The sequence below is a fragment of the Notolepis coatsorum genome (assembly GCF_963971535.1).
Source record: "Notolepis coatsorum genome assembly, chromosome: 17".
NCBI classification, from domain to species: Eukaryota; Metazoa; Chordata; class Actinopteri; order Aulopiformes; family Paralepididae; genus Notolepis; species Notolepis coatsorum.
Window position 1 is genome coordinate 104,230,731 of NC_140181.1, and position 27,009 is coordinate 104,257,739.

The 27,009-nt window shown below is 40.9% G+C and overlaps 2 protein-coding genes across 2 annotated transcripts in view; both read left to right on the plus strand.

The window, feature by feature from the left end:
- Nucleotides 1–2: 2 nt before the first annotated feature.
- Nucleotides 3–4,941, plus strand: timm17b (translocase of inner mitochondrial membrane 17 homolog B (yeast)). Its single transcript, XM_084333160.1, has 6 exons — nucleotides 3–34; nucleotides 586–685; nucleotides 795–858; nucleotides 977–1,105; nucleotides 3,855–3,965; nucleotides 4,614–4,941. Exons 1-6 carry the CDS (start codon nucleotides 9–11, stop codon nucleotides 4,682–4,684), a joined length of 501 nt encoding a protein of 166 aa, XP_084189286.1. The 5' UTR covers nucleotides 3–8; the 3' UTR covers nucleotides 4,685–4,941.
- Nucleotides 4,942–14,527: 9,586 nt separating this feature from the next.
- Nucleotides 14,528–27,009, plus strand: part of cacna1fa (calcium channel, voltage-dependent, L type, alpha 1F subunit a) — a gene marked incomplete at its 3' end in the record, with an annotated part of 242,326 nt that continues 229,844 nt past the window's right edge. The window contains 2 exon segments of the mRNA XM_084333608.1: nucleotides 14,528–14,709; nucleotides 17,849–17,954. Coding sequence (XP_084189734.1) covers nucleotides 14,657–14,709; nucleotides 17,849–17,954 — 159 coding nt within the window. The 5' untranslated portion in view covers nucleotides 14,528–14,656.

Genomic DNA, 27,009 nt, shown 5'->3' on the forward strand with positions numbered 1-27,009 from the left:
CAACAAACATGGAGGAGTATGCCCGTGAACCTTGGTAAAGAAAGTCTATTTTTAAAATATTTCCTTTTCAATGCATGCTCGAAAGCTTTATCCTGGTCGTCGCGTTGTCTTTGCAAAGCCTTAGGATTGATTGCTTTCTCATATATTATGTTAGGCTTGAAGTTTGTTATTTTTAGACAAGAACCGGTTGGACTGAGCTCTAAGCAACCAGCTTAGTGAGCTCTCAGTTAGCCAACTTTGTGTCATCTGGCAGCTGGTCAAACTCACGTTATTTACACTCTGTCCACATTAACTGATATTGTAATTAGGGGGTTATTCATATTTCAATTGACTGCGTCAGTGGTTTTCAATGATAGCACAAGTTACAGTAAACAAAGCCATGTTAATAGGCAGTCATGTTGTCAGCTTGTTTTTGGCATTAACCATATCATGTGGTTTCAGAAAGCTGCAAAGTACACCTTATATTAATGACAAAGACTAAACTTTATTTTGATTCCCCCCATTCATCATCCTCTCTTTACCCCTATCTGTTCACACATTCCTTCCATTCATCCTTACCTCACAAATCTCTTAATCCACCTGCAGTCCCTGGAGGATAGTAGATGACTGTGGGGGCGCCTTCACAATGGGTGGTATTGGTGGAGGTGTGTTCCAAACAATCAAGGGCTTCCGTAATGCTCCCGTGGTGAGTTTAAGCATATATATAAAGTTTAAGGACTAATATTTCACTCTGTTGAATGACTCTGGCTCTGGGATATCTAACACTTAAAGGACCAAACTGTCTCTCTACACAGGGTGTTACACACAGGCTGAAAGGCAGCGTCAACGCAGTGAGAATAAGAGCTCCACAGATCGGGGGTGAGGAGCTATCGCTTTATCATTGTTCTCTGTAGATATTAGCTAACTGTCTTTGGAGTAGTACAATAAAAACTCAGAACACTGTAATCACGGTTGGCTCAACTTGATGATTTCACAGGTAGCTTTGCTGTGTGGGGTGGGCTTTTCTCCACAATCGACTGTGGTCTGGTCCGTCTGAGAGGAAAGGAGGATCCTTGGAACTCCATCACGAGCGGTGCCACGACAGGGGCCATCCTCGCCGCACGCAGTGAGTCAAACTGGAGAGAGTTCACAAACCTGTTCAGATGAGGTGCTGCTCAGATAAGGACCATATTGTTCTAAACCTGCTCAGATAAGGGCCATATATAGGCCTAGTCATCAAAAAGGAAGGGATAGTAGTAGTGGAAGCAAAGTATTTTAAACACTTACTGCATGCTCAAAAAGGAAGGTACTGGAGCACATGGATCATCTTTAGAAACATATTTAATAGTTGTGACTCTGAGTCACTTTAAAGTGACTCTGTGACTCTGACTCTGTAGAAGATCAAATCAAATTGATTTGTAAGGCCCAACAACACATGTCTTCTTTAAACAAGTCAAGAAGAAACATCACAATAAATCAAGAACAAACTAAAACACCATGAAATCCAAAATAAAATCTAAAATAAATAAATGAATGCAACACTCCCAGACATACCCCACGCGAAGGTAAGGAAAAATCACTAAAAACCTAGCAATAGGAAAAAAGCACCACAGGCAATGTGGAGGGGAGAAACCTTAGAAGGGCCGTTCAAGGGGGGATCTCCCTTCTTAGATGTCGGTGATGGTAGTGTTGCTATAAAACAGGCGACACAGTTGGTAAGTATGTACATATACATGTAATGAAACACAAATAAGTACCGGTACATGCAATAGCAACTGGGGTAGATAAGAACATTTAGAAAGATTGAAAATAGAGCTGATGACGGATCCATTTGAGGTATGGATCAAATACAGATGTCTTGATGACATTAGTGATGTCTTTGCACCCTATTAAATATTTTTCTAAAGATGAGCATGTGCTCCAGTACCTTCCCTTTTGAGCAGTAAGTGTTTAAAAAGACTTTGCCTCCACTACGATTTCTAACACATGCTAGTAAAAAAAAGAAAATAATAAATAACTCTAACCCTAACTAACCTTACTGTCATGCGCTTGTGACTTGTCTTAATATACTAACCTACACTATAGCACTCAACACTATGATGAACATTGTTACTCAGCTGATAGAGTTGTACCCTTCCTGCTGTCTTGTTGTACAAAACTTGTAAGTCGCTTTGGATAAAAGCGTCAGCTAAATGACAAAATGTAAATGTAAACCATGTCTGCCTCCAATATCTCTAAACATCAAAACACTGTTGCAATTGGTTTTGGACCATTTAACGAAAACCAATATGACATTTTCGATAACACGGATCAACCATAGTTAGATTGTACTTTATTGTCATTATATTTGCATACAACGAGATTTGGGACTCAAACTTAAGGTGCAGTAGTGGAAGCAAATATAAAATCACAGAAGTAATAAAAGAGAAACATAAAATACTATACAATAAAACAATGTTACAATACTGTAAAATATACAATATAACAACAATATACAAAATAACAATATACAGAATAACAATCATAGTGTCAGACTGTAGTGGGTGGGTATTGCACTTGAGGGGTAGGATGTTGCACAGTGTGGGAGGAGGGGGAAGGGGTGAGTTATTGGTGAGACACCTACAGTGAATGAATGAATGAACTTTATTTAACAGATTGCAGAATGGGTACAATACAGTACGGCTCAATACACACAATTGTTAAGGGGATGCAGACCAGAGAAAGACGTTTGTCTTGTTTACATCAGGTTCCCCCATTTTCAATTCATATCGACATTTATGACATACACAACATACATGACATTTATGGCATAGAGACATATAGGTATTTAGTACTGATACATTTGTGACATAAACGGTATTCAAATACACAGCACTGTTACCCATAGATCCTGACAGAGTATATACATATGATGGGGAGGGGACTGTACATTAGGAGGGGGTGGGTGGGTGGGAGAGAAATATACATACGGTGGGGAGGAGACTGTACATTTGGAGGGGGTGGGTGGGTGGGAGAGAAATATACATACGGCGGGGAGAGAATATATACATGCGGTGGGGAGGAGACTGTCTATTAGGAGGTGGTGGGGGGTTTGGGCATTTACGGTGGCCAGTTTCAAATTGCAGCCTTAAGAGCGGTTTTGAATGTGGGTAGGGATTCACATTCCTTTACAGCTTTGGGTAGGGCGTTCCACATTGATGTGGCATAATTGCGAAATGTGTTTAGTCCCTTGTTTGAGCCGAATCTGGGTTTAACATGATTTGTTGAGCTTCCTCTGGTGTAGTGGTTGTGGTATTCACTGACCTTTGGGAAGTATTTCGACATGTACATGGGTACCTTAGTCGTATAGTGTATCTTGTAGACCAGGCCCATTGCAAGTTGCTGTACTCTGTCGTCTACTCTAAGCCATCCTAGGTTATCAAAGTGGGCAGGGGTGAGGTGGGTTCTGGGGGTAAGGTCAAGTAGTAGTCTGACCAGTTTGTTTTGTGATGTTTGTAATCTTGTTTTTAGCGCCTTTGAGGTGCTTTGGTACCATGAGGTGCAAGCATAGTCGTAGTACCCTTGAATGAGTGCTCCTGCCAGAGTCTTCAGGGTATTCTTGTTTACCAGAGAGGCGATCCGGTACAAGAATCTAGTTCGTTGGTTGACTTTTCTTATTACATTGGATGCCATTTTGTCACAGGAAAGATTTGCCTCTAGGATGGAACCCAGGTAGGTAATTTAGTCTTTCCTTGTGACAATATTGTCACCCACTGTAACTGAGAAGTGATAATGCTTTGTAATGTGAGGCCATATAATAACTTGAGACCTCCAGCCTGTACCTCTGATCAGGCCGCTCAGACTGTTTTATTTATTTGTTTATGTTTCCTCTTCAGGTGGGCCTTTAGCTATGTTGGGCTCTGCCATGATGGGGGGCATCTTGCTGGCTCTAATCGAGGGCTTTGGGATCCTCCTCACCAGATACACAGCTCAGCAGTTTCAGAACGGTGAGTAAAGGAAGTGTTGTCATCTTTTCCATTCATGTTTTACTAATAATTGTGTCCTTTGCAATCTGGCCTGGAAAAATGCATTCTTTAAATCGAATAATTTCATTTGAATGAAATCGATTCTTAAAATCCTAAGATTGATCTTTTAATCAATTCCCTTTCTTCAGTGAATGTGTGAAGATTTCCCCTAAATATTGTCATCCATTGTAAGTTGAGAAAGATAGTGGCTTGGGCCACAGAGGGGTTGGGTTGGTTCTCACTCAGCCAGTTCTTCTTTTTATTATTATAAAATAATTTCCTTTTCTAAAAAAATATATATATATTATTTTTGTATGTGTTTATTGCAATAAAAAAATGTATCACCAAAAAAAAACGTGTGTTGCGTTCTCAGTGATGACATCACCTCCTATTCATTCTGAATGACATTGTGTCGAGTTCTCAGTGATGACATCACCTCCTCCTATTCACTTTCCCACCTGTCTTTCATCTTTCTATATGCAGCCTCTTTGCTATTATTATAGTTATCAGGAAATAGCCACCAGTAACACATCACTAAAATGTACCAGCAGGATAATAGCAACACGAGGAGACAGAGGAATACAATTATCTTTGTTCTGTTTACTTCCTCCTCTCCTCCTTTCTCCCCAGCGAGTCCATTTACAGAAGATCCTAGTCAGCTACCTCCAAAAGACGGCAGTCAGCAGCAGCAAGGGGTGTAGGGGTCAGGTCCAGTAGGGGGCACCCAGAACTGTGCTCACAGCGCGGGACACAGCGAAGACCTGGGAGGGGGCGACTCTGCACCCAGGCAGCACCTACAGTAGGTAGCAGGAGGACCGGGGGGTACCGTGGACACAGGTTCGAGCCCCGTTGGTGGTGAAGTAGTTGCACTATATCCTCAGGAACGTATTACTAATCCATTTGATGTTATTTATAAATTAATGAATGTTTGTTTGTATGTATGTAGGGATGTCAGATATTATCGGCCTACCGATATTGGCATTAAAATGTAATATCGGAAATTATCGGTATCGCTAAAAAAAAAAATTTTTTTTGTATTATTTATTTATTTATTTATTTATTTTCATTTATTTAACCTTTATTAACCCAGGAAAGCAAGTAAGAACAAATTCTTATTTAATTTATTCTCAAAAGTATGCATAATGTTGTGTTAATTCCACGACAAGAGATATGTAATGTTAATTACCTGAAATTGAAAGAGTTTGACAATATCGGTATATCGGATATCGGTAAAAAAGCCAATATCGAACATCCCTATTGTGGACCAGTGGAAACCTCTGAAGGTTGTGGAAGTTGTACTTGTTGTGAGTTTTAATGTTTTGCACACAATGCTGAGAGTGGATAAGTAGGATCCAGGCCGGGGTGATGTGATGAACCCTCCAGACCGAGAGGCTGCCGGCTGATATTACTGTCTTTCAGAGGCTGGAGAGGATAAAAAGTCTTAAAGCTAAGAGCAAGGACACAGAAACTAGACGACCTACCAACCATGTCATGCTAGTTTGTCGGGAAGTAAGTTCAGCTCAATTTGAACGGACACGGCTATTTTCATATGGGTCCCTTGACCTCTGACCTCAAGATATGAATGGAAACGGGTTCTATGGGTAGCCACGAGTCTCCCCTTTACAGACATGCCCATGTTATGCTAATCCCATGCAGTTCTGGGAAAATAACCTGTTCCTGGAATTCGGTATCGGTACCCAACGGTAACTCTCTGTAATAACAACAACAAAAAATGTCAGTTATAAAAAATAAGCCTCAACATTGTTATTTATTTAGAACATTTAGTTATTTATTGTTGTAACACGCCACACAAAATAAATGGCATGATCATGTATTATGTTTGTAAATGTTTCAATATCAACATTATCTGGCCATCCTCAGTAAATATGATCAAACTCCTCTGACCTCGTCTGGTCTTTCCAAAGACCCAAGAGACGGGACAGTAATATATATATATTTGTGGGAAAGGCTCCCTCTTGTCTAGTATATTACACTCTTATACTAAACATGTAAAGGTACTGAAATCTGATGATGTTAGTCCCCATAGTATAGACGTTTCATTGTAGTGAAAGCATGTTTTGAAACTGTATACAATTACGCATTGTGACTTGTGGGATAATCACAGCCTCATGAAACCTTACAACCATAAACTAGATACCAGAGGCAGTAAAGGGGGTGTCTGAGCAATGTCGCCATCCAATCGCCGGAAAATGCTATTCTTACAGAACTAAGAAAAACATACTGAGTTTTTGATACCAATGTCTTATTGTGGCATTTTGGAGGGATTTCTGACCATCTTTATCAGTTCTCGAGTGGTCAAAATGGTTAAATGTTGCACCAAAAGGAAAATGTTCAGGGAAGATACTCCAGTCCTTCTACTCTGGGGCTGTGGAGAGCATCCTGACTGGGAACTGCACTGCCCAGGACAGGAAGGCTCTACAGAGAGTAGTGTGCTCAGCAAAGTGGACTACGGGTATTGCACTATACAACAGGAGGTGCAAATCCAGAGCATGCAGAATAATGAAGGACCCTCACCACCCCAACAATAGCCTGTTCAAGCTGCTGCGGTCAGACAAGCGCCTCCGTATACATGCAGCAAGAACAGAGAGCAGACTCAGCTTCTTCCCCCAGGCCCATCAGAAAAAAGAAAAAGAAAAATGTCACTTTAAAAAACATAACTGTATATTGTATAGTAGTGTATATAGGACTTATTATCTTTCATTCTTAAGCTTAGCATTGTATTGTATTTCATCTTAGTACTTTTTTATGTCTTTTATTATCTATTTTATTATTTGTATTTTTTGCACAATCAAGGCGGGCATGGCCACCTTTCACTACATGTCTCGTGTATGTATGTGACTAATAAATCTCTTGAATCTTGAATCTATTAACTCAAAAAGGGCTACAACAACTTACGAGACATAATTGAGCATGGGAATGGCCATCGTATGCTTCAGTATAATGTTCTAAGCCCTTATACACTCTAAACTTGAATGGACGCCTAACCAAAATACAATGTTTATTACAGAAACTTAACACACAGTGCTGAGCTGCATCTCAATATGATCTTCAGGTTCCCAGATGTCAGATGATATTTACCACTCCTGTTGAGCTGGTATCACCCCCCAAAGACCCCCTGTCCCCCGCTAGAAAGGGCTAAATGGATCTATGGTGGGTCTCTAAGGGTTAACCAGACTCACAAAGCTTCTTTAATAATGTACAGTTTATAGATTTGCTCATTGTTTTGATGGTTGCAATTGCAGAGTTCCACAGTTAAGTGGAAGCACTAGTTTATAAACTGGTCAACAATATACAAATCATAAAATGATACATGTATTTAATTTTTTTATGTGAATCTAATAATTGTTCTTTGCAGCAAGGATTTTGGGACAAGAATTGGATTAGAATATACCCTTCTGAATGAAAAAACACCATGGGGCGAATTCACAAAAGGGATTGCACTGCTTTTTCTGACGCAATGCCTGTGCAAATAGCCCCAAAACAAACCTTGCTATTCACAAAGTGCTCGCAAAGTGAATGTAACTTGGTAACTTTCGCGCAAGTTACTTGAGCGAGTAAGTTACCATAGCTCAGCGTAGGGAGGTCCGATCGACTCTGGGTTTATCTCTACGTGTTCAGAAGACTCGGGCGCATAAAAATGTGATCATGATCCATGTCTCTATACCCCCACAACCCGACCTACGAGCGAATCTATGAAGGGGAGCAAAATATGGCAGGAGACTTATTTTATAAAAACTCTGTTTTTTAACAAAAGCGCCACATACCTTCAGGACGTGATCACCACTAATAAGCTACAAAACCAAAATGTCTATCATATCAAAACACAATCTAGGGATATATCAGAATAAGAGCAAATTGCACTCCGCGAGCCAACTGCGCTGATTTTGCACTAGTATATCATTCGCGCAATATCTTTAGTGAATAGGGTCCTTAAGACGGAGCAAATAGCGGGCGCAAAACACATGGAGTTAAGGGTGCTATTAGCGGTCGCAATCCTTTCTTTGTGAATTCACCCCCATGACTTCTATGAATTTTCTTTATAATAATTGTTTAAATTGTATAACAAAAACTACAGAAAATAGATGCAAAATTACACTGTACTTTGCACTGGAAAGACCAAATATGTCAAATATCTTTATACTGTCAGAAATAAGAAAAATATCATCATATTTTGACCATATCGCTAAGCCCTAACAGAACAGAACACAATAGACAAGTGAACAAATGCATACAATTGTACAATGTCAACCCTTTGGAGGTTGAGAAACTTTTAACATAAAGAAATCTTCTTATATTTATTATTAATGAGACCAGATACTGTATTTCAGGACTAAGATTTGTACATTTTGGAGCTGAACCGAAGAACTGTTGCTTATGCATGACATACTTTTGCAGTAGCACAACTATCTACGCATGTAATACATTTCATATGGAGAACATACTGTAATCCATGTACCCAATAATCACTTCCTTCTCTTCAAAAGCATCTAATGATGTCACATTCAACAAACAAGTGTTTTTACAAAAGATTAAGTTACTGTTAATGTCATCCATATACTTGGGTATATCTTACGTAACAACAAAGTTAAAAACGGATTTGACCTTGTTAGAGATGCAACATTTACAAGGTATCCAAGTACATTTGATCATTTTGAATTCTATTCAATAGTTATGTCATACTACATGAGCACCAATCATTTATTTTGGTGGTATTTGTCGGATTCCCACGTTGTTGCAACCAAGCACTTTTAAATCCATCTCTCTGCTCATTAATTGCTTATAAATGTTATGGAAGGATTTGTAGCATGACCCTGTATTTTTTGTGTTCAAAATATGTAAACAATGTTGGTTGATGAATTGTGTTGATTTATTTATGATGCAGAAAATAAATATTCATAATTGAATGAAGAACTCATTGACTCTTTATTATTTCATGTTCTTTCTCGTCCTGTCAACATTCTGATTAGACGTCTATCTCTGGTAATAGACCACCGCAACACTCCGGTATTTTGAGTTCATGTGAGAGAGTATTGGGGGGGGGGGGGGGGGGGGGGGGGGGTGAACGAAAGAAAATTGTATTAACAGATTGCAGAATGGGTACAATACAGTCCGGCTCAATACACACAATTGTTAAGGGGATGCAGACCAGAGAAAGAATAGAATTGCAACCAACTCTTCTTATTTAGCCCCAACCAAACCATTATTTAAACAACTGCAACTACTCACAATTTATGCGGTCAACAAGTATCAAACAGGGGTTCTTATGTACAAAGTAATTGGTCTTCCTTTATCTTTGCCAAATTTTTTTCAAACTTATTTTGAGTTTAATTCTCATTATCATGCACATCTCACAAGAAGAAATAAAGACTTACGCATTCCTTTCTGTAGGACCTCTGTTGCCAAATTCTCATTTGTTTATCAAGGAGCAGTGATGTGGAATGATATACAAAATCTAATAGAAACATGTTCCACTTTAAATATATTTAAAAGTAAGCTTAAAAAAGAACTACAGATCCTGTAGTCTATAGTATCCATGTGTATTTGTGTAAAGTATTTTAAATTTGTTTCCCCAACATTATAATAGTTGTATAATGCTGTATTGTATGTATCTGTGTGTATGAGAGAGGGATATGCGCATGTGTTTGTGCATAATGTGTGGGGGGGGGGTCCTATATAGTGTAGTTATCCTATATAGGTTTAAGAGGGGAGGTCGCTTATAAGCCCTTGGGTTTTTTTACCTTTCCTGCACATTTTAACTGTTCTTCTTTTTACTTATTTTATCCCAGAATGTATGTTTGTAAGTGCGAATAACAATAAACAAACAGACCAGAGAAAGACTTTCGTCTTGTTTACATCAGGGTCCCCCATTTTCAATTCATCATAACATATATGACATACAAGGGGGGGCAGGTGGCGCACAGAGATTACGTTCGTCACCAACACCGGGAGACACTAGGATTCGCCTGTTCGAATCCAGCTCCCGGCGTTGCTATCAGCTTGGCTGGCCTCTCACACTGATACAATTGGCTGTATCAGGGGGTGGGAAAGCTGAAGGGTGGGTCCTGGGCGTTGTGGACAGCGACCCCCACAGTTCGGTCGGGGCGCCTGCTCAGCGAGGGTTGGAACTGAGGAGAGATAGTGTGGCCTCCCACACGCTACACTCTCCCCGGTGAGAACCTGCGGGGCCAGGTTGGCCTGCCCCAGGCTGCACATGCGTTGGAGGAAAGCATGTGACAGTCTCCGGTCTCCCGGACCAACAGTAGGGGAAAGTACGCAACAACCAGGAAGGGTGGGATGGGAGAAAAATCGGGGAAAAAGGAGGGGAAGAAAGATTAAAAAAAAAAAAAAAACATATATGACATACACGACATACATGACATCATGACATACAGGTATATAGTACTGTTACATTTGTGACATACGATATGCAAATATACAGTACTGTTACCCAGAGGGGGGGGGAATGAATGAATGTTGATTAGAACCTAGACTTAAGTGGTTGTAGCTACTGTACGGCTGTGGGGGTGCTGGAGACATGATCCAATATACTTGTGTATACTTGTGTATACGCCTGAGTCTCCTGAACACGGAGAGACTAACCCCAAGTCGGCACTGAGGGGTGAATGAATGAAAACTTTATTTAACAGATTGCAGAATGGGTACAATACAGTACGGCTCAATACATACAATTGTTAAGGGGATGCAGACCTGAGAAAGACGTTTGTCTTGTTTCCACCAGGGTCCCCCATTTTCAATTCATATAGACATTTATGACATACACAACATACATGACATTTATGGCATAGGGACATATAGGTATTTAGTACTGATACATTTGTGACATAAGCGGTATTCAAATATACAGTACTGTTACCCCTAGATCCTGACAGAGTATATACATATGATGGGGAGGGGACTGTACATTAGGAGGGGGTGGGTGGGTGGGAGGGAAATATACATACGGCGGGGAGGGAATATATACATGCGGTGGGGAGGAGACTGTCTATTAGGAGGTGGTGGGGGTTTTGGGCATTTACGGTGGCCAGTTTCGAATTGCAGCCTCCCGTAGGTGCTCTTTAAGAGCGGTTTTGAATGTGGGCAGGGATTCACATTCCTTTACAGCTTTGGGTAGGGCGTTCCACATTGTTGTGGCATAATTGCGAAACGTGTTTAGTCCCTTGTTTGAGCCGAATCTGGGTTTAACATGATTTGTTGAGCTTCCTCTGGTGTAGTGGTTGTGGTATTCACTGACCTTTGGGAAGTATTTTGACATGTACATGGGCACCCCGGTCGTATAGTGTATCTTGTAGACCAGGCCCATTGCAAGTTGCTGTACTCTGTCGTCTACTCTAAGCCATCCTAGGTTGGCAAAGTGGGCAGGGGTGAGGTGGGTTCTGGGGTTCAGGTCAAGTAGAAGTCTGACCAGTTTGTTTTGTGATGTTTGTAATTTTGTTTTAAGCGCCTTTGAGGTGCGTGCGGAAAAGTGACTTGGGTTGGTCTCCCCGTGTTCAGGAGACTCACTCAGGCGTATAAAAAGTCTATTGGAACATGTCTCCAACACCCCACAGCCGTAGGCCTGTAGTTGTGATTGATTGATTGAAAACTTTATTAACAGATTGCAGAATGGGTACAATATAGTGCAGACCAGAGAAAGACTTTCGTCTTGTTTACATCAGGGTCCCCCATTTTCAATTCATCATAACATGACATACAGATAAACAGTACTGTTACATCCAGACGTTTATGACATACAAGGAGATATACAAATACAGTACTGTTTAATTAAGAGACAGAGTTTCTAAAAGAGAGTATACATTGGAGGGGGTTGGTTGGGGGGGGGGTGTATATATATTTATGTATATATGTATAAATATAAATGTATATATATATTTATATATGGTACTACTAGCTACTAAGCTACTACAATCACTTACGCCAATGCTCTAATCAACGTTCATTAATTGTCCCCACCCCGCGCTCCCTCACGAGCTCCATTGTAACGCGGAAGTGCAGTCAGTGGTCTACGCTGCAAATATTGACGTATAAATCCGCTAGTAGGTGCCTCCATTTACTAGAGAGGTGCGCCCCCTGTCGTTGTTGCTCTGGTCCTGCATGGCATCGTCATTTTATGTCTTAATAGTTTGAAGAAACTTAAAAAAAAAAAAAAAAAAAATCTTAACCCCAAACGACTTTTACAGATAATTACCTGGCTTTTTTTTTATTTATTTTTTTTAGTAACGACTGTTTCACCAATAGCTCCCCAACCAGAGGTTTGTCATCAGTAGTTAGTCCACACAGCAGCACTCTCCTTGAAGAGATTTCACCAGGTCATCCTTTTAAACGGATCAATTAGTTTAATCCCGGAGGCTGAGCGCCGCGGCTGCTTGGTGCATACAGAACACACTTTATTATCATTGCCAAGATCGTTTTTTATAAAGGTTTGCGCGGTTTGACTTGTTCCAAATTTCATTAAGACATTTTCCACAAAGAAAGGCTTTAATTATAGCTTTAATTGTATTATAATTGATATGCTACAAGTAAGTAGTTGATCGGGATGGCCTGAGGTGCTATATTGCACCGGCGTAATGCACACGGACGAACAGACAAGCTATTGATGGACATATCTCCATAATTTAGGTAATCGCTGCCAGTTTCATATTTGCAGTCTGCCGGGGACCACAGGCTGCCTCTGGAGTTGATGGTGGGTTCCCGTGGAGGTAAACTACGACTATGGTAGAAAAAGGTAGGTCATGATTCAGTCTGGAGGCTTGACATGCATGGTAAACTGTATTAGTAGCACTCCATTCCACTGGAAAAGCAAAGTAATTTAATTGAGATTACATGTACTAGTTTGAATAATAATAATAATAATTCCCCAGAATATTATTTCATGGAGTCACTAAATGAGGGTGACACAACTGCTCAACCATCAGTTTGCCTAACACGTCGTGTCGTGTCAATGCAATACAAATAAAACATATTTTTAACTAGTACTATTGCTACTACTGTATTTTGGTCTAGCCCTGACACATCTATAGGTTACCTTCTAGGATCCTGTATCAGGGCTAGACCATTCAGCAGTTATTTGTTATTTTCAAAATAAAAGCTGTTGTGGGCCTATTTTGGATGTCTTGTTGTACATTTATTAGAAATGTTAACAAATAACAAATGGCACCAATAATACGACCCCACGTGCACTGCAGGCATATCTGCACGCGGCCTGGCCTCAGCCAGCTCCTGCTACCTGGGGATAGTGGTGGGCTAAAGAAGTAGGTCACGTCTGGTCGAGGCCTTCCGGAGACAATACCTGTCTATTCAGTGACCCACAGCCACATGCTAGATCTGGTCCCATCTACACAACTTGGGCAACTTGTGGGCTAATGAATATTTACAATATTTACATGCATTTACTATTGCTAGTAGTACTAGTAGTAGTAACAAATATGCTACTATGCTTATACTACTACCTGTCATGCTAATATGTCTTTACTACTATGCACTCAGACTGTAACACTCAAGTTCAACGCTATTTGACGAACAATGCCACTGACCCTTAGCTGACAGAGTTGTACCCTTCCTGCTGACTTGTTCACAATTTGTAAGTTGCTTTGGACAAAAGTCAGGACGGGGGGCGATCTGTTCTTCCATTTCTACAACAAACCCTTTTGTGGGCTGATAAGTAAGAATTATATTTATGACTATGGGCACACCCACCTGTCTATTGGACCTTCCTATCATTTTCCTTTTTATAGATTTACCTGCATTGTTTGTTTGCAAGCTCACAATGAAACAAATCTTTCCTGGAATAGTGCCCATATGTGTTGCAGATTTCTAATGCACCCTGCTATTTGAGCAAACATACAATTGTACATTATATCCCTTCTATTACTAAACGATTGGCACTACATCTCTACCTCGTTTTTGCATTTTGTTGCATTTTGTACTTTCGTTTTGTATGTTGTATATTTTGTATGGTGTTTGGTCTTTATTCTTTTTACCTTTTTACTGTATGAAGCACAATCTCAGGAGGCTCATACAGAACCAAGCATTTCACTGAAATGTACATTACATACATGTACTACCTAAATGCAGCACTGAATGGCACAGGAAGTCCTTCATTCCGACATCAGACTATACAATGCATCACTGTGCCTCACTGCATCACTGAGCACAGGGTGACAGTTACCATCTTCCTGGACTCTTACTTTTGAAACAGCACTGTGCAATATTACACCTGTAGACTTCAGTATATTTTACTGTATTTATTTACTGTATATTTTATTATATTTTATTTTATTCTATTCTTATTCTTAGGCTATTTGTTTTGTTATTCTTATTTGTGACTTGTTCTGTCTAAATGTTTAATGTGAGCGATTTGCAGTGGTCAAATTTCCCTCGGGATAATAAAAGTATTTCTATTCTATTCTATTCTATACTTTATACGTGACAAATAAAACAGAACTTGAAAAAAATAAAAGAATCTACTCTTTGCAGATGGCCTCGAGGGGAGCATTGCCGGGAAGTCGGACACGGCGTCGACAGGCTCGGCCAGGAAGAGGGGCGGTGGGCAGAAGAAGGCGGTGCAGGCCAACAAGTCTGCCCTCCGCGCCCCCCGAGCTCTCTGCTGCCTCACGCTCGGCAACCCTATTCGTATGGCTGCCTTGGCCCTCGTCGAATGGAAATATCCTTCCACATTTATCCGTGTGTGGCGTGCATGTGCATGCGTATGTTGGTGGCACCTGTTGGGTACATGTTTATGGGTTTGTACGTGTGTCTGTGTGTGTGTGTTTTATTAAAATTTTATTTAACCTTTATTTTACCAGGTAGTCACTTAAAGGGGAACTATCTTATAAATGGCCTTTTTGAGTGTTTAGCATTGTTTCCTAGCTATGTGAACTTATATTAATATGATCTATGTCTCAAAATTCTCATATTGGCGCATTCTTCCAATTCTCCTCTCACAATATTCACCCTCACTGAACTGAGTCATTTGAAAATGTGATGATTTGTGATGTCAGAGAGACACCGCTGCATGTTAATGTTGAGATACAAGATGAGCTGCACACAGTTCTGCAGCCCAGGCTCAAACCGGCTCGAGATCTTGAGGTAGAAAAATGCTGTTTTTGAGGACTTGATTAGAAATACAAAACAATGAATAAAAAAAAAAATATATATATTACAGAGGTGTTCCATAGACTCACAGGAATTGTGTAAAAGTGCCCAAATAGTGAAAGAAATTGTAAAATAGTTCCCCTTTAAGATAAATATCTCTTTTTCGAGCAAGACCTAAAGATGGCAGCAAAACAAAAACAAACAAACAAATACACAAAACACAGACATAAAAGGCAAAGCGGGACAAGGGGATACATTTGAGCTGCAGCAAACAAGATTGAATGGGATTGGGGGAGATTGGAGGGTAGGGTAAAAAGGTAGAAAGAGGATGGAAGGTGAGGCTTTGCAGGAGGTTGCTGTGCGTGTGTGTGTGTGTGTGTGTGTGTGTGTGTGTGTGTGTGTGTGTGTGTGTGTGTGTGTGTGTGTGTGTGTGTGTGTGTGTGTGTGTGTGTGTGTGTGTGTGTGTGTGTGTGTGTGTGTGTACGTACATACCTGCATGCATGTGGATTGGTAGGGCTGTGTAGGTGGGGCAGGTTGGTTTGTTTGTTTTATTTAGATCCCCATTAGATTCATTAGATTAGATTGTACTTTATTGTCATTATATTTGCATACAACAACATTTGGGACTCAAACTTAAAGGGGAACTCCACTTTTTTTGGAAATTAGCTTATTTAACATCTTCCCTGGAGTTAGACAAGAAGATGCATACCTTTTGTGTCTCTGTGCGTGCATTTTAGCTTTGGGAATAGACGCTCCGTTAGCATAGCTTAGCTTCATCACTGGAAGTGAGGCAGGACAGTAGCCTTACAGTGCCTTACAGTGTATTGCAAGGTCTGACATTGACCAAACTTGATATGCATGACCTTGGTGGGCTCTAGGTCAACTCCTGAAAAGGGGGTCAATGTCAGACTTTGCAATCAAAAGTTAGGGGGCTAATAACCCTTGCCATAATTTCAGTGCGCCCCCTAACTTTTGATTGCAAGGTCTGACATTGACCCCCTTTTCAGGAGTTGACCTAGAGCCCACCAAGGTCATGCATATCAAGTTTGGTCAATGTCAGACTAGTGACAACACACGAAATATACATTCATACTCATCTGTACAAACAGATATAGATATCCTTTTTCACATCTGTAGATACTATATCTATATTGATTCTGTACCTGCTCTTACTAGTTACACTGCTGGCCAGTATGACTTACTACCATAGTGTCTTTATACCTGTATCACTGTACATATTAATACTACAACTCTGTACATACATCTGATTAGCACTACACCTAGTAGTACTCATTTATATATTTTATACCCAGTTTAATCACCCATACATTGTATATTTCTATTGCACTTTACTATTACATTTGCACTCTGGTTGGATGCCAAACCTTTTTTCATTGTACTGTACTTGTGCTGTATAATGATAATACATTTTAATATAATATAATATAAAATAATCACAATATATTGACAAAACACAAACAATAAATAACTCACCTAAACAAAACAAACACTGCAATTAAACAGCCTTGCTCCGACTGAATCCATCACGATCTAATTAATAGATAAATATAAGATAAGATAAGATATTCCTTTATTGATCCCCTTGGGGAAATTAAGGCATCATAGAGCAGCACGGGGGAGGGGGCTACAGGTATGGGCAGGGTAATATTAGAAAACATAATACAGGCAATACAATTATAGTACAGTAGAAAAGTAGAAATAGGCAGTGTAAACAATATAGTTAACTATGAATATACACAAGGTGTATACAAGGTGTATATACAAGGTGCAGATGAGGGTCTGTATGCCCTATCAGTTATATTCTGCATTACAATAAATATGGTTACAATAAACACTAGAATCTAAATATATTCTATGAGTAAGTAAGTATACAGTATACACAGGTGCAGTATACAGTTTCTTTAATAGTTGTCATACAGAAGTACAGAATACTTTTATACAAAATGCTTCTTTCTGTTACGCTCCAGAGACTGTGCTAGACAAAAGATAACTATGAAATAAAATAAAATAGTATAGCATGTAAATAGAAGTAAAATAAGGTACATAAGGTACGTATGGCGTAATATATACGGCATGCATTATACGCTGTAGTCTGTGCCGTTTAATTGAACATAATTGAACATCGAAAGAGTCGCCAAGCTTAACCAGTTTGTTAGGAGTAACGCGATTGGCGCTGAGAGAAACGTCAGTGGCCAATCAGATCGTGCAAACCGAACGCGGAAGTGAAACTCCGTTGGGGAAAATATACAGGCGTCCAGGTTGCGTGTATACTTTCGACAACAAATGTTTGTTTCCACGTTCGAGTTTTGCGCTCTGATTGGCCAGGTCATGTGACATGTGCGCCAATCGTGGGACGTCAAGTTCGGCGCCTATTTCCGGGTCTAACAGCCTGCAAACTACCTAACGCCTAGTTTATCACTGGTTAAGCTTAAGCGACTCTTTTGCAGTTGGTTAAGGTTAGAGTTTGGAATCAGGGCAGGCGTTCTATCGCCCTGCTCTAAGACAAACTCTAACCTTAACCAACTTCGAAAGAGCGCCTTTGCTTAACCAGTGTAGAAACTTGCGGTCCCACGATTGAGCGTACATGTCACATGACTTGGCCAATCAGAGACGCGGAAACAAACATTTGTTGTCGAAAGTATTCAGGCGTCCAGGTTGTGTCAATAATGCATTCATGTAGTTTAGCTGTTTCCTTGACTTCAGTCCTGCAGGCCTTTTGATATATTCATCCTACTTGCCATCTTTGCCAACTGTGTGGCCATGGGTGTCACCAAACCCTACCCTGACGATGACTCCAATCCCACCAATCACAACCTGGTGAGCTGGTCACATGGTCACATTTACACCCAGAGAGATTGCCAAGGTTTCAGAGAGTTTATACATTTAACCCTTTCACTACCACACTACAGAAGGTTAACCCTATCACTACCACCCGACAAAGGGTTACCTTCCGTATTGTCGCAGTGAAAGGGTTAAACCATTTGGTAGTGCGGCAGTGAAAGGGTTAATAATATTGAGCTTTTGGACTAAGCAGTCTTATTTCACATGCTCGATGAAGGTCGTTTGGGACCAAAATCTTACCATTAAAAAGTGCAGATTGTGTGGAACTATGGACTTTGACTGTTACCTCCTCCAGCACCTTGGCAACGCCTCAAGTGGGCCAGAGGGAGATGTTCTATACTATAGAATTACATATTTTGTGATTCCAAATATGAGTTAGGAAATATTAGAAAACAACAACTTGTGTTTATGGCATGTTATCACAACCACTTGACTTTGTTGTTGTAGGATTTTCACTTAAAGCTGTATAACTTAAAGGTGCACTATGCAGTATAACTTAAAGCTGCACTATGCAGTATAACTTAAAGCTGCACTATGCAGTATAACTTAAAGCTGCACTATGCAGTATAACTTAAAGCTGCACTATGCAGTATAACTTAAAGCTGCACTATGCAGTATAACTTAAAGGTGCACTATGCAGTATAACTTAAAGCTGCACTATGCAGTATAACTTAAAGCTTCACTATGCAGTATAACTTAAAGCTTCACTATGCAGTATAACTTAAAGCTTCACTATGCAGTATAACTTAAAGCTGCACTATGCAGTATAACTTAAAGGTGCACTATGCAGTATAACTTAAAGCTTCACTATGCAGTATAACTTAAAGCTTCACTATGCAGTATAACTTAAAGGTGCACTATGCAGTATAACTTAAAGCTTCACTATGCAGTATAACTTAAAGCTGCACTATGCAGTATAACTTAAAGGTGCACTATGCAGTATAACTTAAAGCTTCACTATGCAGTATAACTTAAAGCTTCACTATGCAGTATAACTTAAAGGTGCACTATGCAGTATAACTTAAAGCTTCACTATGCAGTATAACTTAAAGCTTCACTATGCAGTATAACTTAAAGGTGCACTATGCAGTATAACTTAAAGCTTCACTATGCAGTATAACTTAAAGCTTCACTATGCAGTATAACTTAAAGCTTCACTATGCAGTATAACTTAAAGGTGCACTATGCAGTATAACTTAAAGCTTCACTATGCAGTATAACTTAAAGCTGCACTATGCAGTATAACTTAAAGCTTCACTATGCAGTATAACTTAAAGCTGCACTATGCAGTATAACTTAAAGCTGCACTATGCAGTATAACTTAAAGGTGCACTATGCAGTATAACTTAAAGCTGCACTATGCAGTATAACTTAAAGCTTCACTATGCAGTATAACTTAAAGCTGCACTATGCAGTATAACTTAAAGCTTCACTATGCAGTATAACTTAAAGCTTCACTATGCAGTATAACTTAAAGGTGCACTATGCAGTATAACTTAAAGGTGCACTATGCAGTATAACTTAAAGGTGCACTATGCAGTATAACTTAAAGCTGCACTATGCCATTTCGGTAGAGGGGGGTTTGTTTGCAGAGCCTGCAAAAGACATTTACTGTTATTCTTAGAATTATTCATTATCTTGAACGAAAACAAAATAATTTTTAGGCCCTGTGAACCAAACGTAAGCCTAGAATAAGTTTGTTAACAAAATTGCGGACCCTGTCTTTGTAAACAACAACAATAACAGTGTTTCAGGAATCCAATTTCCCTCCGAGGACAGTTTGTTTATTCAGTCATGAAAATATACCTTAGAAATTATTCACTTCTCTGACTCTCACAAAACTACATACTGTAGTGCATCTTTAACCTTTAAGTGTCACTTATGATATAATATAATCATGTTGACCTAGACTCCATTCCTAGTGAGTCTCCATGGAAAATAGATCATTTTCAGAAATATATAACTTTATTTCCCATATTTTGAAACAACCATAATAATGGAGAAATCCTGTGGAAATATCCTGTGGTTGATCTTGACAGACGGACAGCTCAGACAGAAACAAATAACACACAAAAGATAGGCTATAGGCTGTAAAGCATGTTAGCTATATTGTTTAGCTAGCACGCATTTGAGGCTAATATTAAAACTGTTAGATTAAACAGTAATATAGTCCTGTATCAACAAAGCCATCAGGGTAGTTTCCCTCTTCACTGTTACCATGGAAATGGTACCCTCTGAGTGTTTTCAAGTTTCAAGTTTCTTTATTAGTTGTCATACAGAAATACAGAATACTTTTGTATGAAATACTTCTTTCTGTTTTGCTCCTGAGAGTGTGCTAGATGAAATAGATAATTATAAAATAAAATAAGTATAGTAAGTATAGTGTGATTTATTTATCCTATAAACCTCTTTGCTTTCAGTGTAATATGTCATGGAGGTGTGTTGCACACCTCATTAACCGTCTGTAGTGTGGTAGTGAAAGGGTTAACCTTCTGTAGTGTTGGCAGTGAAAGGGTTAATAGTCTCTGTGACAGGTGCGTTGGTGGAGCAAGACAGGCTAGAAGAACAAAGGACAGTCACCACGGATCAGACTTATTTAAAGGGGCACTGCACCAAAAACATGTATGTTAATTAATTTTGCACATAATCTCACACACATCCAAAAATTCTAAACAGTTTTGCACACAGTTTTAGTTTGAATATGGCCACCGCCAACAGTGATCCTTGCCATGAAATAAAAATGGCAATACCTTGTCTTATAGGGACTGCTACCTTATCATTTCATTGAGCTGTGATTAACGCAACACAAGAATTCAATGTCCTTGATGACATCACATATTCAAACTCATTTATTCTCAATGAACTGTCAAACCAAATTGACACAGTTTTTTGAACGTGTACGAGATTACGTGCAAAATAAATCAGCATTGTTTTTTGGTGAAGTGCCCCTTTAAAAAAAAAAAACACACACACTGTTCTGGAAGAACGTCTCAGACTAAAACATTGCATTATTTAAATCACATTGAGCCAGTGATGACAGGTTGTCCTTTTACCTCTGATGTTATTAAAAACAAGAAGAAAGGTTAGTTGAAAGACCATAAAAACCCACCTGAAGAATCTGCCCTTGCTGTCAAAAGATTGAATGTCACCCAGGCCTCCTAATCTGTGTCTTCCTAGACAGTTTCCCTTTTAACCCTCCCCCTCTCTTTCTCTCCCTCTCCCTCCCCCTCTCTTTCTCTCTCTCTGTTACACCTGTTGTCATAATTAATGAGAGAAACCGGTGAACCTTGATGGTACTAACGGCCGCTGAAGGAGGAGGTTGGACAGTAGCTGTTACATTGAGTGTATCAACAACCACTTGGGACTTAACGATGCTTTAAGTTAGACAGGGTTCGCACAAGGTCCTTGAAGTGCTTTATTTTTGACCAAAAAAAAGTCAAGGCCTGGAATTCCTTGAAAACAGACCATTTTTAACAAGGTGCTTAAAAAGTCCTTGAAATTCAAATCACCATTCACATTGAAAGTTTTGTTCATCCATGATCAAATTGTTCTGAATCAAGAAATATAAAAAAAAAATTATCTAAAGTGTAACTAATTGTCGGAAATTGGTTTTAAGCCGCCATACATATTGGATCAGATTTTCTTTCTGAAAATAGTGCTTAGACTTAGAAAGTCCTTGAATTTCATTTTGCACTGTCTGTGGGAACCCTGGTTAGAGCACACATGGTATTAGAGAGGAAAGGGTAGTGGTTCAGGCCAGGGGACGTCATCAGGGATAAGTAACGTTATACTTAAACACACTGACCATCTGCTGCTTCCTCTCTCTCTGTCTCTCTCTCTCTCTCTCTCTCTCTCTCTCTCTCTCTCTCTCTCTCTCTCTCTCTCTCTCTCTCTCTCTCTCTCTCTCTCTCTCTCTCTCTCTCTCTCTCTCTCTCTCTCTCTCTCTCTCACACGTGATTCTGACACCGTCTGACCTGGTTTTAGAAACTTGACCTGGTTTCTGAACCTTAGATGTAGACCAAACCCAAATGACACTCTTAGCATAGTTGTGAATTTACTGTAGAAACAATGCATACAGTAAATAAAAATACAAATAAAAAAGGTCTCAAATAGTAATTCTCATACTCTAAGATATGGTACAAAATATGATGAAGAAAATGAATTATTAGAATGAGATATTATATATACCCTTTGTACCCTTCCTGCTCACTTGTTGTACAGAATTTGTAAGTTGCTTTGGATAAAAGCGTCAGCTAAATGACTAAATGTAAATGTAAAAATTTTATTTATGAAGATGCACAGGCAGCGAAACCGATTAGCCGTTTGACTTGCTAGCATCATGAAATCACAGGTGCTGATGGACTAATGGATGCTAACACCCAGCACACACTGTACAAAAAAATTGTAAATGTCTGGCAGCAACGGTTGCCAAATACTTACTGTCAAATTACAGTAAAATCAAATACATTTACAGATTACAACCTTTATTTAACACATTGGGTGCCAACAACGAGATGCGTTGAGTGCCAACGACGAGAAATCTCGTTATTTAATCGTTATTTCTTTTTTTCTTTTTTTACTTACATTTTTATTTAACATTTATAGACATACAACACAATATTTACAGTGACATCCATAACATAACAACATACAGATATGGGTCCTTGAATATGGCCTCGTTCAGCCGTCCAGACCCCCATAAGAGGAACCCCCCCCTCCCGCCATCCCCCCCTAGAAACCGGGCTCCCCCGCATCCCAGGTCCGTCTCACGTGGGGCCCAGCACTCAGCAGCACGGGTCCATTGAATTTGATTGGGCCAGACCCAGTAGAGAGGCGAGGGGTGTTACTCCCCCCCACCGAGCCAAGCCCGCTACCTCCCATGTCACCAAGCACCCCACCCCACGCACAACGAACCCACAACCCACGAGATCCCACTCTCCCGGGTCAAACCGCGGAAACGATGGCCCCCCCCCGACATCCCCCCCCCTGAGTTGAGCCCATTGGCGCCCCCCCATATCCCAGGTTGCTGCGCCCGTAGCCGGGCCCCCAGCGACACGGGTCCCTTGAATCAATTGGGCCAGGCCCAGTAGAGGAAAGGATAGGGGACTCCCCCCCACCGAGCCAAGCCCGCTATTTCCCATGTCCCCGAGAGCCCCACCCCACGCCCATCGGTCCCCCAACACACAGGGCCCCGCCGGGCAAAGCCCAGCCGCTCTGATCCCCCTGAGAGAAACCCCTCCCTCCCGCCCTCCTCCCCGAGAGACAGAACACCCCCATATCCTGGTCCACCATGCGCGGAGCCGAGAACCCAGAGCCCGCCACGTGGCATTGATCCATTGTTCTATTGAAGCCCATTACCACCATCCTCTCGCTAAACAACGTGTACACCGCATTGTTTTTATGAGTGCCCACAAGTAGCTGTTTAATTTGGTCTTCTGCCCATATGTCTATCAGGTGCGCCGCGGTGTTTGTTTTTTTCCTTCTACCCAAGATGCACAGTTTATCAGGTCACTTCCTATATTTGGTCCGCGTTTGGTCCGATGAAGCAAACCGAGACCTACGTTTTCAGGCGGACCAGAGTTTACGTGTTTGGTCCGCACGAGAGTTCGACTGAGCATTCACACCACCCCAAAAAAAGCGGACTATCCGAAAAAACGAACTCTGGTCCGATAGTCCGGACCAAACAGCTCTGGTGTGAAAGCACCCTAAAGACAATTGGCACTTCCCAGGTAATTCTTTGAACCCTGTTTAACCCCCGTTGGCGGGTTGGAGGGGTAAGGCTCTCCTGGAGAGGGCCCCTCCTATAACGACGGAGATATTCCCAGTGGGGATTCTCCAATGTCCCTATTATTGTCCAACATTTTATTTGAATTTTTATCTTTCATATGACCGTACATTTCCAGAGCTCCCGGTCAGGTCTCCGAATGTGATTCCCCATGTTCCCCGTCATCTTAGTTGTGTGTCATGTGTGCTAGTGTCCTCAGTTTAGTCTAGCACATATTATTTGTATTATATGTCCCGAATCTAGTCCCAATTTCCCCAACTAATGTGTTCCACTAATGTGTTTACCTTATCTGTATTCCCAGTGGTCTGTGTGTTGTCTGCAGTGTGTCTCGAATCATAACCTCCATTCACTATCTAATTATATGCATATGCGATATTGAATCTTGGTCGGTGTGTATGACCTCAGTGCTCGAGTCCTGCTTGGTGTGTGAGACTTTGTTATTCGAGTTCTGGCTAGTCCGGTTGATCTCGGTGCTCGGATCCCGGTTGGTGTGTGTGGCCTCCGTGTTCGTATCTTGGCCGGCCCGGACGGCCTCCGCGCCTGCATCTCGTGTGCGGATGGTCCGGCTGACCTCGGTGCCCGAGTCCTCCCTGTCCCTCCCCCGGGGGCCGTCCGTTTCACCTCTCCCAAACCAGCCTCCATGCTCCTCCGAACACCCCGCACTGCATCGAGTCCAGTCCGTGCGCCGGCCTTGTTAGCGTGTAGCTCCCTCTCCAGCCAGGCCTTGCTGCGGTCCAGCGTCCCGTCAGCTTGTATCCCTTGCTGCTTCATTTTCATCTTGTTAACTTCCATGTTAGCCTGCAGCTTCCTCTCCAGCCAGGCCCCGCCTCGGTCCAACGTCCCGTTAGCTTGCATCCCCCGCTGCATAATTTTCATCGTGTTAACTTCCATGTTAGCCTGCAGCTTCCTCTCCAGCCAGGCCCCGCCTCGGTCCAACGTCCCGTTAGCTTGCATCCCCCGCTGCATAATTTTCATCGTGTTAACTTCCATGTTAGCCTGCAGCTTCCTCTCCAGCCAGGCCCCGCCTCGGTCCAACGTCCCGTTAGCTTGCATCCCCCGCTGCATAATTTTCATCGTGTTAACTTCCATGTTAGCTTGCAGCTCCTTCTCCAGCTCCAGCCAGGCCTTGCTGCGGTTCAACGCCACGTTAGCTTGTATTCCCCGACCCTTCTCCAACTCCTCCCTGAGTCCATCGATGTTGCCCTGGATGTTCCGTGTGTTAGCTTGGGTAGCCATTGCGTTAGCCTGTATGCTAGCTTGTAGCTCCTGGTTAGCTACTGCGCTAGCCTATTGGCTAGCCAACGCACTCTGCATTTCAGCTTGGATGCCAGCCCGTATGCTAGCTGCCCACTGCGTCACGCTAGCCTGTAAGCTAGCTTGTATGCTAGCTGCCCACTGCGTCACGCCAGCCTGCATGTTAGCTTCCCACTGTGTCATGGCAGCCTGAATCATCTCCTGCGTCCTCCTTTGTACTTCTTCTGGGGTCGTTTTTCTCTCGCCTTTTCTCGTGTTCCTCCTTCCTCCTCTCTTATATCCTTGAATTGTCACTTTTTATTTCGCTTTGAATTGTTTTACTTCCTTTTTTGATATTCAATGACCGGGAGCTCTTTCATGTGGCTGTTCACCAGAACATCGCAAACCGGAAGTCCGTTATTTCTTTTATTAGCGATATCCATAAATTTTTCATCCATCCAGCCTCACGTTATCATTGGGACTGGCTCTGAGCTCGAAAAGGGCAAATATCGCCCCCTATCGTCTCCCGGATGGTATTGCACCCATTGGAATGGAGTCAATGGGAATGCATGAGAAAAAATAACTCCGGGCTCCACATTTTACTTCTGAGCCATGTAACCTGAGACTATTGCATTCGTTGAGGGGACTAGAAGCAGTGTGGATTATGTGTTTCGAGGTATAACGTTGGATCAATAAACGCGATCGATATTTGGAATGGCGATCAGGAATTGGATTAATCTTTTTGCAGAACATCTGATGTGAGGTAAGGACTTTATTTTATCAGTCTTGGGGTAATCAGTTTTTTTTCACAGCGTTCACAACGTGTCTCATATGTGTGTATGTGTGTGTGCGTAACGTAACGTAACGTGTGCGTAACATAGATAATCGATTTTTCAGCCCACTTCTCTAGCGTGCATAAGTACACATATACTATCGATAATCTAGCGTTTATTTGAAAACGATTCATAAATAGGCCGAAAAATGACAATGTGTTTTGTGTATTCCACTAAAGGGCTATTTTCACGGATTTTTCTGGAATCACTAGAAATCTTCAAAACTATACTCGTATTCAAAACGGTATAAAACGGAAATGTACTGATGAAAAAACAATCTGTTTCGTACATGTTGACTGCAAGCAAGTCATTGATAAGCGACGGTTGTATTAGACACATAGCCATAATTTAAGATATAGTTTACGCGTTCGCAAATATCCTCGTCCTCTCATTGACTAAAGCGCTGGCACTCAAGCGATAAATCGCGCACCCCTGCTGGCAACCAATGTGTTAATGGTTAATATTTTGATAAAAGGTAATTTACTGTATTTTTATGGCATTTACACTTAAAGTAGAAAAACAAAAGTAATCTGTAAAATAATACAGTGAATTTCCCGTGAATTGAATAATTTTTTTACAGTGTAGGCTTTGCTTTGTGGTTGGATGGATGGTTCGTGGATCGTTGTCGCCCGGGTAAAACAGGGTGGAATCAGTTTACCTCAAGGCTCTTTTCACAGTCATTCCCATCAAGCTTACAAATATGATTGACATTTATATAGGTGTACATATGTATCATGTTTCATATTTTCCTAGGCCTCTCTTCATAGAAACCATGTTGTCCATCTCTCCTGAACCGACTGTATAAACCAGTAACTGGATGGAAATGAGTTAATTTCTCTTTGGTTATAAATCTATTGTTATGGTTATTGATTTAGTTTGTTTGTTCCCATTAGCTTTTGGTGAAACAGCCTTCAGCAGCATGCCTACTGATCTGTGATCAGTCCTCCATCACGTTTATATACAGTATATATAATTCTTTAAATTAAAAAAATATATATATATATATCTAACCCTAACTAACCTTACTGTCATGCACTTGTCCTAATATACTAACCTACACTGTAGCACTCAACACTTTGATGAACATTGTTACCCAGCTGATAGAGTTATACCCTTCCTGCTGACTTGTACAAAACTTGTAAGTCGCTTTGGATGAAAGCATCAGCTAAATGACTAAATA

Excerpts from the sequence above, each read along its gene's own strand:
- timm17b (XM_084333160.1), top strand. The coding sequence starts at position 9 with ATGGAGGAGTATGCCCGTGAACCTTG. Across the intron at positions 686-794 it reads GCTTCCGTAATGCTCCCGTG|GGTGTTACACACAGGCTGAA; the intron begins GTGAGTTTAAGC and ends CTCTCTACACAG. Across the intron at positions 1,106-3,854 it reads GGCCATCCTCGCCGCACGCA|GTGGGCCTTTAGCTATGTTG; the intron begins GTGAGTCAAACT and ends TTTCCTCTTCAG.